This window comes from Ascaphus truei, chromosome 17 (assembly GCF_040206685.1).
Source record: "Ascaphus truei isolate aAscTru1 chromosome 17, aAscTru1.hap1, whole genome shotgun sequence".
Taxonomy (NCBI): Eukaryota; Metazoa; Chordata; class Amphibia; order Anura; family Ascaphidae; genus Ascaphus; species Ascaphus truei.
In genome coordinates this window covers 21,158,653-21,174,265 of record NC_134499.1, presented here as the reverse complement: position 1 = coordinate 21,174,265, position 15,613 = coordinate 21,158,653, and the positions used below count along the sequence as shown (strand labels likewise).

At 45.1% G+C, this 15,613-nt stretch overlaps 1 protein-coding gene across 3 annotated transcripts in view; it reads left to right on the top strand.

Moving 5' to 3' along the window:
* ADAMTS9 (ADAM metallopeptidase with thrombospondin type 1 motif 9) overlaps positions 1 to 15,613 on the top strand; it is a 170,698-nt gene that overhangs the window by 112,722 nt on the left and 42,363 nt on the right. For 2 of the 3 annotated variants that reach the window (XR_012788583.1, XM_075574258.1), the window contains exon 30: positions 7,813 to 7,986. The exons of the other annotated variant lie outside the window; for it this stretch is intronic. Coding sequence is in view for 1 of the 2 variants with exons in the window: in XM_075574258.1 (XP_075430373.1) it covers positions 7,813 to 7,986 (174 nt within the window). In the remaining variant the exon portion in view is untranslated. The remainder of the gene's footprint in view (positions 1 to 7,812; positions 7,987 to 15,613) is intronic. 3 annotated transcript variants of the gene reach the window in all.

The window sequence follows — 15,613 nt, the reverse complement described above, 5'->3', positions numbered from 1 at the left end:
GTGAATGATCGTAGTTCCAACAGTAATTTGGAAGGAGGTAGTAGGGCCAGGTTTGGGAGGAAGTATGAGGAGCTCTGTTTTAGCCATGTTGAGTTTAAGGCGACGGAGGGCCATCCAGGATGATATAGCAGAGAGACATTCAGAAACTTTGGTTTGTACAGCAGGTGTAAGGTCAGGTGTTGAAAAGAATATTTGTGTGTCGTCAGCATAGAGGTGATAATTAAACCCAAAAGATGTTATTAGGTCACCTAGAGAGAGTGTGTATAGAGAAAAGAGAAGAGGTCCCAGGACAGAGCCCTGGGGTACCCCCACAGAGAGATTAATAGAGGAGGAGGAGGTGTTAGCAGAAGAGACACTGAAAGTACGATTGGAGAGGTAGGATGAGATCCAGGATAGAGCTTTGTTCCGAATACCAAGAGTATGGAGAATGTGAAGGAGAAGAAGGTGGTCCACGGTGTCAAATGCTGCAGAGAGGTCGAGTAATATGAGCAGAGTGTAGTGACCTCTGTCTTATAGGCTGTTATCACCTATAACACAATCCACACTCAAATTTACGCAGTTCTTTAAGGCACTTTAAATTGATGCTAAGAAAGATATTTTAATTACAGTAGGATCTCAGCGTCATGTATTAAGGTATTTTCCCCAAAAAATATGTTCGTTTGGGGTCTGAGAAGGATCAGTAGTACAAAAGAAGTTGGCTTTTACTGAAGGATCTATTTAATAATGTCTACCAGCTGCAGAACTGAGGCAAAACCCCGTACAAATAACATCGTATTTATCAAAGACAAGGAATCCCATTAAAAGCTATTGGAGTCTTTCCTTTGCTAAATCTGATGCAATTAATGTGCACTGATTTTGCCCCAGTTATGCAGCCAGGAGACTATAGCAATTAACACCCTATGGATTGTAAGTAGAAACACACCCTTATTTTATTTATAATGCACCTTATTTATATATGTAATAGTGATTATCTATTAAGTAACAACTATACAAAAAATGTGCTGCAACTATTTTTCCTTTGAAGCGGAATCTACTCTGTGTGCGATCACTACCTCGATAAGAGATAACTTTACCAAAGAAGCAGTGGATCGTACATAAACTGTGTCTTTGCCTATCCCTGCAATTAGAACACAGGCAGAATGAATGGAGAGCCCATACTGGGGCTGGTGTTGAGAAGGAGAGGTTAGCGGTTTGATGTCACCTGGATAGGATCAATTCCCAGCTCTCACAACAGGATTTAGGCTGTCCGTTAAAGCGGCAATCCAAAAAGCTTACGATTAAAAAAAATATATATATATATATATATTATTGTTTTAATATATGTAACCTTTATTGAAAACAATTACTTAAACAGCACGGTCGATGAGTTCTCCCGCGATCCATCAGCATAATCCTGCTTCCCAGGTTCCACGGAATGGCCGCCCTCCCAGTTTCAAATCAATCCTTCAGTCAGCGTAACTTAGCAGCTACAATGTATTCTTATATTACTACGGTAACATTATCTATTGTTACAGTTTGCAGCTCAAAGTGCTGGGAATAGTGGCAACAAGTTATCACAAAGAGGAAAGTGCGACAAAGATCTTGCACTGTTAGGGAGGTGGGCTAAAACCTGGTATAGAAAGCAATAGCTCAGTACATTAAAACTCATTAAAAATGGTATTAAAGGTAGTAAGTATTGTTTAGTACTACAGAGCTGATTTATTTAAAAAAAAAAATACACATGTAGGATATTGCTCCTTTAAATACATGTATATATACTTACTGTTGTTTTTTTTTAGCAATAGACATAGTTCACATGTAACATGTAACTGTATGTCATATATGCACCCACTTGGCGCAAGCAAAGTCATATTTATATGCAACTGCTAGTAGCAACACTGAGTGACACGGTCCATCTGGTTTCGATTAACATTGGTGCTTAAACCACAATCTTCCTTTTCCTGTTCTTTCTTTTTTTTTTTTTTGCACACACCCATGAATGATTTTCAAATCACATATTCATTCATTCACTCCATCACTAACAAAAATAAAAATAGATTATAGTAAAGACTATAGTGGGTTTTTTTTTTTAATGCCTTCAAAGTTGCTTGTTTATTTCCCCTGTTACTCGTATAGTAGTGAAAAAGAAGAAAAATTAAATGAGTGAAGCAGTTTATGAGCTGGTGTTTGTTGGAGGAAAAGTTGGCAGTTGAAAAGTATTGGAGAATGCTAACTATTTGGTTTTGTAACTATTACTTAAGCGCTCACCATACTGTACATGAGAACTGAGGAAAAACGGAGAAGCATGTGTTTAAAACTATAGTCAAATGTATTTAAACGTTATTTAGCATGTCATGGCAGTGCAACATGTGTTTCTAATTATTGTATCTGTGATTTCTGATGCCATTAAACAGTTATGCTCAAATAAGGTACATTAGACCAGGGGGTCGAGATTTTCTGGGGGGGGCGGGGGGCGCGCCTGTTACAGAGGCCCCGCGCTTCCCTGAAAACATTTAAAATCAATGCCGGCAATCGCGTGAGGCCACTGTAACTTTTACTTACCTTTCCTTCCAGCGACGCATCTCCATGGCAACCCGGCGTCGAATGACGCCGTGGGGTCACGCGACGTCATTTTGCCATGGCAACGTGATGTGACATGACCCCGCTGTCATTTGACGCCGGAGCCATGCAGGGAGGGGGGGGCGCGAGCCGGGGGGGGAGGAGACAGGGGGGGGGCATGTAGGAAACTGTGCACACCCCTGTATTAGACTGGTGAAAACAAACTCTGTAAAGTTTTTTTTGGTATTAACTGTTTGAGATGTGCTGTGAATGTGCCGTTTCTTCGCAGCCATGGATATCCACAGCGCAGTCTCCGGTCAGCACATTCAGCTTTTTTTAATCATTAAACCAAAGGTTCGAATGTCTGCCCCAGCGCAAGTGAAGCGTCTATCTGTTGCCAACATTTGGCTCAAACGAATGTATAAACAGTTGCTGGCCGATGTTATGCCATTCGCGGAAAGGGAGGGCGAAGCGAAAATGACGGTGCTTTTAGGATCATTTGCCCAATCTCTTTTTTTACGGACAAATCCGCATGCGAAGTTTCGGCAGTGAAGCAAATTTGGTTCAAAACGGTGTAAAAAATTTGCGGCTTGAATTTTGACACATTTGCTCATCTCTAATTAATTGCACAATATGAAACTAGGAAATAAAGGCCCATTTTCAAGTGATCTTGGGAAGATTTGAGCACTATTCATTTGGGTTCAGTGTCATGGAACAGAAATACCCATGTCTGCCTTCTCTGTTTCGGCCCCCCTTCCCTTGGCAGTTCTGCCTGCTAGCTGTACTTGGATGTCGCTTTCCTTGCAGTTTAATCCCAGTGCAGATGGAATGGATACATTATGTAGCCCTTTTTTCTTCCAGTCTATCACACCCCTGGTTACTCTGGCAACATCTCCAGTCCTCCAAGTTAATGGGCTTTCCCATTCCCTCCCCCCCCCCTGTCCTTGCTGACAGTTAGTGCAGTCTCACTTCACTTTTAGTGTGACCCTTGCCCCTCACTTCCTTTTCCACCTTCACCACCGGCTGAGTGAGTACCCTGCTGTAACTGCTGTAGTGGTAGGATTACCCTTTTCACCTGCCCTTAACTACCAAGCACCCACAGAGAGACATTATCCAAACACAAACATCTCTTCACAAGTGCCTGTCTTTTATGCTGCTTTCCCCAAATAAAGTAAAGAAAAGATACAGAACTTGTTGTGCTTTGAAAAGAGGGCCGAGTTGAAACTATCTGGGCTAATCATCTTACACATGACCCTGGCCTCCAGAATATTCAGCGAAATTCTTCTTGACCAAAAAGGGAGATGGATCGCAGCATATTGAAAAGGTCCACAATGTTGGTTTCATGGTATAACGCTGACGGCCTCTGCAGTCCCATATTGATCACAATAGGAGACAGATAATGTTTACTGTAAGTGGCAAAGTAAGGCAGATCCTGTCCAACTCGCAGATAAGAGTTATAAGAGGGGAAACTCGCCCACATTTCAGCGTACTCATTTTACAGAATATTAAAAATATATATATTTGACCTCTTAAACGACTTTCCCATCTCTGTGCTCTTTAATTCAGTTTATACAAAGGCCTTTCAATAGTACATGATTATACTGATAAGTGAAGAGGACAGTTACATTATTGCCTCACACTGGTAACTGAAAGGGGCAAAATGTACCATAGGGCCGTTACATCCCCATTACACATTCAGAATCCCTGGACTGACATGGTTCAGACACAGGATGGAATTGGGGTGGGGTACATAGAGCTGTTAAACAAATCTCTGCTGGCCATAGACCAAAAGTATTGATTAGGAGATTACTGTGCAGTTTTTGTAGTATTCAACTCTCTGCTGCAAAATAAGACATGACAGTCTGCAACACATGTGTAGTCTCAATGTGTAGGCGTCAGCAAACTAGTGATGCAGCTTCAAAGTGTTCTTAATGAAATCCCTAAAGTCTCTTTCTTCCCCTATACTCCCTGCAGGGTCTGCACGTATGCGTAATGGTAATGCGACTCTGTAGTGGTTTTAAAGTGAAACAATAAAGAAGTGTAATGGGAACATGTCGGCTTTATAACCTTAATTTGCTGACTGATTAAGTGATTGTTCAGGAAAAGCATGAGCAGTGTACGAGGGGAGAGGGCATCCTTCTAATATGGCACCCATGTGTTAGTTGTGAACGCTATGGGCCAAAGTTTTATGTGAATTTTCAATGAAAGATTAAGGCTCTTGTTTATTTAATAAGATTTGAAGTGGCCCAATTGCAATGCTTTTTGAATAATGGCATGTCGTAAGCAGTAAGAACCATGCTCTATAACATTATGACCTCCCTTTTGTTTTTTTCCATGACAAAAATCTCAATAACCCAAATTGGCCTAATTCATATTTACATAGAATATACATTTCAAGTTTAGTACATACTGGAACATTCTACAATACAAAAATAAGACCAAGTATGACCACATACTTACCAATAACAGGAGCCTCATTTCATTAGAGCTTGGTGTGCAACAGGTGACCTAGGGGGGGAGGGGGCTGCATGCGGCCCTTGGGAGCATCACCTGTGGCCCCCGACTTTGGCTGCCGCAGCAGGCCAATCTTGCACTCTTCCCAGTGCAGAGGGAACTGGTCAGGATTTTAGCTTCTCCCTGCTTCCTCAGCTGCTTAATAACAGCACTTATAAATACGGTACTGCCTGCTCCTCTCCTGTGCTGATAAATACTGTACTGCCCGCTCCTCTCCTGTACTGATAAACACAGTACTGCACGCTCCTCTCCTGCACTGATACATACAGTACTGCCCGCTCCTCTCCTGTGCTGATAAATACAGTGCTGCCCGCTCCTCTCCTGTGCTGATAAATACAGTACTGCCCGCTCCTCTCCTGTGCTGATAAATACAGTACTGCCCGCTCCTCTCCTGTGCTGATAAATACAGTACTGCCCCCTCCTCTCCTGTGCTGATAAATACAGTGCTGCCCGCTCCTCTCCTGTGCTGATAAATTCTGTACTGCCGCTCCTCTCCTGTGCTGATAAATTCTGTACTGCCCGCTCCTCTCCTGGGCTGATACTGTACAGTCCCGCTCGTTTCCTGTGCTGATAGTACAGTACTGCCCGCTCCTCTCATGGACTGATGAATACTGTACTACCCACTCCTCTCCTGCATTAATAATACAGTACTGTCAGCTCCTCTCCTGTGCTGATAAATATGTATGTATATGGGTAATATGCAGACTTTTTGAGGGATCAATGGCTGTATGTGCATCCCTTGGACAATATGATGTTGCCTACCACAGAGTTGGAGATCATTATTGAACCTCTATTAGTTACAGCAGCTGACCCCCAAACTCAGCCCTCTCTGCCATCTACTCATTTGCAAACAAAAACAGAGAGAAATAATCTCATGTGCATGATTCTACCACAGAAAATTAACTCATCCGACCAGGAATGGTCTGTTGATTAAGTTATAATGTGTAAAGAAAGTAGGAGCTTGAAGTGTTTGAAGCACTCAGAGTCCCATTGCAGCTTTCTCCCCTACAAGACACAAGGGGAAAACATGGCGTATAGTGGAAGCACATGGCATATAGTGGAAGCACATGGCATTTGTATAAGGCTGCTTTGAATTGCTCAACATACTATTTTCCTTTTCACTGATGAATCAAAGAACCTTTGCTTGATAAATGCCAAATGTGTGTGCAGTACGTGAGTGTGATGTGTGCATTCCTGAAAATGCCTAACAAAGGATGGTATGACCATGTGGCACTGTTAACATGACAAGCTGAAAACACACATGCGTGCTTTGCTATGTGTACTCCAGACTAGACATAGCAAAGTTACTCAGCTATTTGGCAGATAAATGAGTACTTTATGTAAGCATTATCCGTCGCATACAAAACATAAACACCACCCCCTATATCTAACATAACCGTTTTATTCAGCGGCCTCACCTTGGGTTACCGTAGGGAAAATATGCTCCTACATTTTGAGAACAGTTTTCTTCACTTTGGTAATAATTGCCCTAAACCTGCTGCTAGAAATAAATCGACATTATATTAGTATTTGTTAAACCAGAGGTAGCCAACTCCAGTTCTCAAGGGCTACCAACAGGTTAGCTTTTCAGGATATCCCTGCTTCAGCACAGGTGGCTCCGTCAGTCAAAAACTGAGCCACTGAGTGAGCCACCTGTGCTGAAGCAAGGATATCCTGAAAAGCTGACCTTTTGGTAGCCCTTGAGAACTGGTGTTAGCTACCTGTGTTACAAACGTAAGGGCACAGTCTTTTGAATGACTGGAAATACAGTACTGTATACTGTAGTCTAATCCATTATATTCGCTTCACCTTATTGGGAATTGTTTACTTCTGGCAAGAATAGCTGTATCATTGCTCAGTTTTATTGGCTAGAATATACGTTACATTACAATACTGAAGAGAACACTGAGCTGGTTTAAAATAGGCAGATGGTGCGGAAAAGTGCAGATCTTTTTTGACACGCCATTATCTTAGTCTCAAATGCTCTTTAGCTGTTTTTCATATATAAGAAATAATTTTTTATCCCATCATGTTTTCTTTCGTGTGATCTAATTAGGAGTAAATAAACTATATCTGGTTGTGGAACTTTCTTACAAAAATAAGCTATTACTAAAGTAAATCTATGACTGTTATTTAGCTTTTAAAGAATACTGATTTATATGTACATTTGCTTGGTACATAAAAGAATCCTTTTAAAATTAGTACTAAATATTACAGAACACGGTCACACCATACAGGTCTGGATGCATGACGATTAGGAAAACAGATTTATTTTTGATTTATAAAATAATTTTAAATTGGTTTCATTCATAATTAATGTAAAAGCTGGTTTAAACCCCTCTGCTGCTCTGTAATGCTAAGCTTTGCAATGTTACAGGCATAAAAAAAAACGAAACAATATTTAGCAAAGCTATTATATTGTTAATTAATCAGTCAGGTTAATATTCCTTGCAAACTTGTAATATTCAAAGAATTATAGATCAATAAGAGGATAAAAACAATAGGGTTAGGTAATAACTGATATAAAATACAAAAAAATGATGGTACCTAAACTTGACTCTATATGAAAATATATACATAGCCAAACAACATGAACTGTACACATTAAAACATTAACTTTTGGTTTGTAGCTACAGTATATCAAACAAAAAAACACAAACTTACAAACACCCTTCTTCTTCTTCTTCTTCTTCTTCTTCTTCTTCTTCTTCTTCTTCTTCTTCTTCTTCTTCTTCTTCTTCTTCTTCTTCTTCTGGTTAGTGTTCAGTTAAATGTGGAAGAGGAATTCAACTGCGAGCTGTACACTGCCAAAGCGACACTCAGAAAGTGGCCAGAGAAACTGAGTGTAATCAGTCCACCAGACCTGTTTCCGATCAGCACTGCCAAACAGCGGAATGTCCAGTTTACACTTGGAAAGCAGAAGAATGGCAAGAAGTAAGTAGGCTGGGGTGGGCAGCTCCAGGAATATTTAAAACATACGAGAGAGTAAGACGCTATTACTGACGTGGGTGAGGATCACGTTACTCCTGTGAGGTGTGAGCTACAGGGCTGACTGTGTCCGCAGATTTTTGTCAGATGGCCCAAGGTTTACACTCTGCAGGGTTTCTGTCTGCTTTTGATACAAATCAGATGACTGATGGTGGATTTTTAAGCCCACGAGTTTGCCTGCCAAAAAAAAAAAACGACACAGGCTTGGACTAAGTCTAAGGATTTGTAAGTGAAACAAATAAATATGTATAAATCTTCAGAACGCACAACGGCTTTCAGTGTTTGAAAGTATAGTGCAATTCATTCAAATGTGTATTATTCTTGCTTTTGTTGTAGGAGCTTAGATATTGTATGAAAGGCAAGAACTTTGCCTTCTAAAGGGTTAGAACAGCTTATTCAATTGGTGCACAATTTAATGCTTGTACGTTAAAGTAGTTAAAATATAAAGAATATATATTAAAGCAGCAAACCAGCAACTGACGGCACTTCTAATAGAGCCGCGATTATAGCGGGGGCGTGCGCGACGTAGCGCGTCACTTCACGCGCGCCTTTCGCTCTTGCGAAGCATGCACTATAGAATTGCAATGTCATGCGAGGCGGGGTGGTGGAGGCGTGGCCGTGATATCACGCGAACGCTTTGCCCTCATTGGCTGAACCACGCCTAAGGTGACCCGGCCGTCGCGTGGCAAAGACAAAATTCTTTGTCTTGTCGAGAATCGGGGCGGCGTCGCGTGTAGGGCCGTCTTAAAATATGGGCACGCTGGGCAGTTGCCCTGGGGCCCCACAGCCTAGGTGGGCCCATGCGCCCGGCCCATGCGTAGTGTTGCCAGGTGTCTGTTTTTTAAATCGGAGGTAATACATTTTTGTGGTGGCGGAGGGCAGCGCGAGGGCAGGCAGTGCAGAGAGTAGTAATGAGACGGTGGCCGGGCAGGAGCACTCGTGTGTGTGTCTCTGTGTGCAGCCTGTCCCTGATTGGAGGAACGGAGAGGACAGCTGGGGCAGAGCCCACACCCCGGCAGCCCAGAGAAGTCTGTGTCCTTTCTGGCAATAAGGTAAGGACACAGATTGGGGATGGGGGGGCCAGGGTGAGATGGTGACGGGGCAGGGTGAGATGGTGATGGGGCAGGGTGAGATGGTGACAGGATGAGGGGGCCAGGGTGAGATGGTGACAGGATGGGGGGGCCAGGGTGAGATGGTGACAGGATGGGGGGGCCAGGGTGAGATGGTGACAGGATGGGGGGGCCAGGGTGAGATGGTGACAGGATGGAGGGGCAGGGTGAGATGACGGGGGGGGGGGGATAAGATGGTGATTGGGGCAGGGTGAGATGGTGACAGGATGAGGGGGCCAGGGTGAGATGGTGACAGGATGGGGAGGCCAGCGTGAGATGGTGACGGGGCAGGGTGAGATGGTGACAGGATGGGGGGGCCAGGGTGAGATGGTGACAGGATTGAGGGGCAGGGTGAGATGACGGGGGGGGGATAAGATGGTGATTGGGGCCAGCCTGAGGAGATGAGATCATGATGATGGGGGATATTTTAAATGTATTGGGGAGGTGGGGGTATATTTTAAATGCATTGGGGAGGTGGGGGTATATTTTAAATGTATTGAGGAGGTGGGGGTATTTTTTAAATGTATTGGGGAGGTGGGGGTATTTGTTAAATGTACTGGAGAGGTGGGGGTATATTTTAAATGTATTGGGGAGGTGGGGGTATATTTTAAATGTATTGAGGAGGTGGGGGTATATTTTAAATATATTGAGGAGGTGGGGGTATATTTTTAAATGTATTGGGGAGGTGGGGGTATTTTTTTAAATGTATTTGGGGGAGGTGGGGGTATTTTTTTTAATGTATTTGGGGGAGGTGAGGGTATTTTTTTTAATGTATTTGGGGGAGGTGGGGGTATTTTTTAAAATGTATTTGGGGGAAATGAGGGTATTTTTTAAATGTATTTGCGGAAGGTGAGGGTATTTTTTAAATGCATTTGGGGGGTGTGGGGGTATTTTTTATATGTGTTTGGGGGGGGGGGGGGGGCGTGGGTGTCCAGTATTTTTGGACAAGCCACCTGGCAACCCTACCCATGCGTGCCCACCAAGGCTAAAAAAATCTCCATTCTAAGTCTAGCTAGGAGGGCTTGCTCTCCCCCCTCCGCAGTACCTGGCACCCCGGCTCGCTTTCCCCCCGCCCGGCACTCCGGCTCCGCTCGCTCTCCCCCTCCTGGAAGTGGAACCCCGGCTCCGCTCGCTCTCCGCCCACCTGGCACCCGCTCGCGTCACGACCGCTCGCAGCCTAGCAGTGCAGCACTTCCGGTGCCTGCTACTGCTAGTGAGCGCGTGGGAGGCTGGGAGCGACAGTGTAGGCCGGGCCCCGTGCACTGCTTTGCCCGGGGGCCCCTAATGTTGTTAAGATGGCCCTGGTCGCGTGCTCTATGGGCGGCATCGTGAGGGTACATACATTTTGTTCCGGAGGCGCGCGGCATCGCACGCACGCCACCACTATTATCGCGGCCTTAACCTCTTCTGTGCTGGCTTTTCCTTCTGTGCTGGCTTTTCCAACACCGCAGGAATGAAACAATATAATTGATGCAGGAGCTTGTTTCTGTGGTGGTATCAGACTGAAAAAAAACTTAAAACATGCGACAGCCCAATTCTAAGAAAATGTTGAAGTTGTTCTTGCCTATAAATGAATCCTGTAGTAGTACTGTATATTGACTGCAGATGTTACAGAAAATAGGATTGTATCTGCATGATTTATTTATTCAATATATAAAACGTGGTGTACTAAAAACTGCTTTGATGCACTGTGCCATTTTTCTTTCAGTTGCATTCAATGTAAGAAGCAGTATTCTACATCTTGTGTACATTTTTGGGGGGGCTGAATTTGATCAATCCCATTACCATGTATGCTACAGAAAAGTCATCCTATTGATACTCCCCTAATTGCAAATTGGTGCAGATGGGGAAAACTTGGGGTAAAATATTAAGATACACAAGATGAAAACACGTCCCTTTATATCTGCATAGCCATGGCTGGTCCAGACTATCTTTCTGCCTCCCTGTCACGTAAGCCCTAGTAGCTACAGGCAGTGACAGGCTATCCTGTGGGTTTACCCATCCTCATGCTGCCTCTCTGTGTGACTGGGGTGGAGGTGAAAGGGAGTCTGTGTACAACCAATCCTGGTGCTGACTCTGTGCCTCCCCCTCTGAGCCTTAGGGAGGAAGTGTTCCAAGTTGTTTCAGTTCACCTCTCCCCCCTCATGGGGTAGAGGAGTGGATCTTTAAAATGTCCCAGTTTGGGGGGCAGAGATGGAGGGGTCGGGGCAAGTATTGTCAGGGGGTGTGGCCAGTATAATCTGGGGGCGTGACCAATAGCATCAGGGGCGGGCCAATATCAACAGGGAGCGGGGCCAGTATCCGCAAGAACGGAGCTGTTGTGCTATAACAGAGAGTAACATGCAGCTTCAAAGTCAGCCCCAGAGGAGCACCTGCATGGTTGTTCTTCCTTGCAGAGCTGGTTCCTGTAGGACAGTGTGTGTAGGTCAGTCTGTGTGTGTTGATGTGATGTCATTGACTGGGTGTCTGAGTGACTGTTGTGCAGGTCAGGGTCTATGTGTGTGTTTTGTACCGGTCAGGGTCTGTTTGAATGTTGTACATGTCAGGGTCTGTGTGTGTGTTGTGCAGGTTAGGGTCTGTTTGTGTGTTGTGCATGTTAGGGTCTGTTTGTGTGTTGTACCGGTCAGGGTCTGTGTTGTGCCAGTCAGGGTCTGTGTGAGTGTTGTGCAGGTTAGGGTCTGTGTGTGTGTGGTGTAGGTCAGGGTCTGTGTGTGTGCTGTGCAAGTTAGGGTCTGTGTGTGTGTTGTTCAGGTCAGTGTCTGTGTGTGTGTGTGTGTGTGTGTGTGTGTGTGTGTATATATATATATATATATATATATATATATATATATATATATATATATACAGTATATACATACATACAGTATATACATACATACATACACACAGTGCAAGGTGCAAAAAGGACTGATTACTTCTCAAAATGTGCTTCAGTTTAGAATACTCTCACAGTAGCTACAGTATATACTAAATTCTGTAGACGCGCACTGCACGGAGCCTAATCTCTCAAATGCTGCTCCACTATTGTTTGTGCAGTATATCCTTTTAAAGTATCTCTAATAAGTGCCCTTCCAAATGCTACTATAGTATAATAATATCATATGTTACTATGTATATCTACAAGACTAGCGTCACAGTCACGTTTGTGACGTCACAACGTCTGACATCACTAATACCCGATGCGCGTTTCGTTCAATAGAACTTCAGGGGTGGGTGGGCTTCCTCTGTTCATGGTTGCCTTAGTAATCCCCTGCGCGAATCCGGTCACAGAGGTTCATTGATTGCTGGTTTTCACAGTACCACTGCTATCGTAAATACTGTGTTGCTTATTAATATCATACGAACATCCTAGGTGACCCTAGAGACTACTGTATATTAAAAATTATTAAATATATAAAAAAGATTATTAAAAAACAGAATAATGTGATGTAGACTTATGTTGGGAATCTGTTATGATTAGATTATTGTGCGCTCTATTTAGAAACTATTTACGTTTCTTATGTAGTAGGGTACCCTCCCTTGCTTCCTCCCTGACAGTTGTCCCGTCACGTGGGAGGGTTTAGTGAGCTGTGGCGGCCGTGTTGTGGCTGGCACAGCCACATACATATGGACTGTTTGTAAGACAGCGGCCATCTTGAGGTCGGCGCTGCAGGAAGAGGAGGTCCTGTCGTTCAGGATTTCCTCCACGGTTTGGAGGTGGCGTGCTCAGTCCTGACGTAGCCAGCAAAGGGAGAGGTAGTGTCCGGGGAGCTAGTCAAGCCCCCCTGGACTAGGTCAGATCCGTTCGCCATAGGCCCCAGGTAGTATCCCCTACACGGTAGTGGATGCATTGTATGGCCGGCCCATAGTAAGGGACTTGTCCCTTAGTATACGGACAACTCAGCGGAGCAGACGGAACCGTAGCGGAGGATTCCCCAAGCTTAGCAGAATCGATCACGCTGTGCTACGGGATGTAAGGCGAGAAAGGGATTGTGTTGGAGGCCCTGCATTGTGGCACCACGCTTGCCGTCTGTCTACAAATCCCCTGGTGTACTCGAGTAGCCAGGAAGGTACCACCAACCACACTGGGAGGGTAACACTGCCCTTACATATATCTGGATGGGACTATTTGGACGGAACATTGGGTTTTAGGCACCCAGGGCACCCTCAGTACTTTGGGGGACAATTACTGTGATTTGTGTGTAAACTGTATTGCTGAGACTATGGGACCATAGTAAATAGGTTGTACATTCTTTGTTGTGATTATGGTTATTGGAGGTATACCAAATAGGTATACCGGTTCCCGTGAGCGGCTATCCCACCAAAGCAGGGATCCTTATGGGTGGAGGCGCTGCACCAGCCACCCCAAACACGGAGGCTAAGGCCTTTTGTAAGCCTAACAGGTACAGTAGCACCATAACACCCATATCTCCCCGAGGAGGAGGGAAAGGGTGTTACACTTAGAACTAGGTTTGTTTTCGGATCCAATTATAATATACTCTACCGTGTTTTTCGCTTTGAGGCTATGGTATTTATTATTGAATTTCACAGGGTGACAGCTAATCTTAATGGGTATCATTCATAAAACAGCTTGGAATACTCGTCACCCTTATACCCTGGTTACATGATATGCAGATAGGGTCCTAGTTCTATTATGAGGGAAGACTTCTCTTTGGGTCTGTACTATTCCAGATGTATTTGGTTAGTGTCCCTTTTAGCTGTTATATGATTTTAGTGTCCCTGTTAGCTAACAGACTATACTGATGTAGCCCCTGTAAGAAATAGTGGGCTACCAATCCTTCTCCTACTGGAGTAAGCCCTGGTAAGGGCAGGCGCCAGTAGTAATCATGCTTTTTTTTCCCCCCACCAAGCCCTGCCTTGCTTGATAGAGGTAGGCCCCTGACTCTGTGGCAGGCCTGAGACAGAGGGGAGGTCCTGCTGATATCATAAGGGGCAGGGCTGTATCTATTTAGTGGGCTGCTCCTATGTGTGTCTGAGTTAGTCAGTTCTGTTGGAGAGAAAGGAGTGTCAGTCTGGAGAATGGAGGTCGTGAGTCTGATGAGAGAGGAGAATGTGACAGATAGTCCAGTCTGTCCTGGGAGCTGATGAGAGGAGTATGTGAGCTGCATAGTTCAGAAAGAGATAGAGCTGAGTACATTTGGAGGAGACAGGAGAGGAGAACTCAGAGCCCGTCTGAGTAGAGCTGATACAGCTGTAGTGGACCAATGCCCCTCACCCTGCTGAGGGGGTGATGGGGGAGATATAGCCTTACCCAGAGGGCCTAACCTCGGGTGGAGGTAGGGGTATTGAGGCCCCGTTACAGCCATCCTGCAGGGGTACAAATCCTGGAGGAGGAGGAGAGGAGATCAGATACCTGTGTACTGCCGTGACTAATACTGCCCATGAACTGCTGCTGTGTGCTGTATCACTGAGAAAAGACAATAAAGACATTGCTGTTTTATATAAGACTGTGTGAGATTGGAATCTCTCGCCCTGGGACCAGGGCTTTCTCTGGGAAGATTCCAACCTATCCCCTAGGTTTCGCCAGAGAATGGAGGCGCTGCACCACAACCACAACCACAAGAATGGAGGCATATACCCCAGAAGCCTGGCCCTGTTGTCCCAATACCAACGCGGGAGACTCAGGCCCTCCTGTTCCAAGCAGGTATGCACCACCATATACATGTAGCCAGCCCTCACTACACCCTAGAGGTCCAATCTGCGACCGGGGGTTGGGGGGGGACACACATGGGCTACATTTGGAGGCGATCTGCTGAGATCCAGAACAGGACAGGCTTTCAACAAGGCAGAGCGGGAAGAGTGAAGTGCACCTTCTGTGCAAGTACTGGAGAGAGAAGGGCATGTAATACCAGGGGTAGTCAGGGGAGCGTGGATTCCCGCACAGTACGCCCTGGGTGCCCTAAGAGGGAGTTGTAAGATGGGTGTGAGGCTATAGCTGTCCTTGTCCCTTGAGGCAGGTAGTGTGAGGCAACTGGGGGGGTTAGCCTGTTAACTTGTCCAGGGACCATGGCCCAGGGCCCGCACTATGAGTGGCCAAAAGTAGGAGACGCCCGTACGTAGGGAGATGCCCGGTACACTAGCAGCACCCAGATAAAACACACCACAGAGTACTTGTAGGAGCCGTCAGCGAGTGCGGTGCACAGAGAAGGAGTTCTGCCTAGCCTGGGGTATGCCACATCATACTAGTGGGCAACAGTCTGATAGCATGCAGAGAGCATCAGAGAGTGTCAGTGAGTATAGTCAGTGTCTAGGAACGAGTTTTGCACTAGACACTGAGAATAGCGGTGATATACATTTGGTGGGCTCATCAAAGATGGACGCCATCACTACATGTGCTCCGCGGAGCAAGAAAGAGTCCAAAATGGCGACAGCAGCACGATCCACGGCCCAGCAGTTAGCAGCTGAGCTAAAATGGCGATTCCCGCCAATCCTTGAGCGCTCACGTGAATCGTGCAAAGAGACTG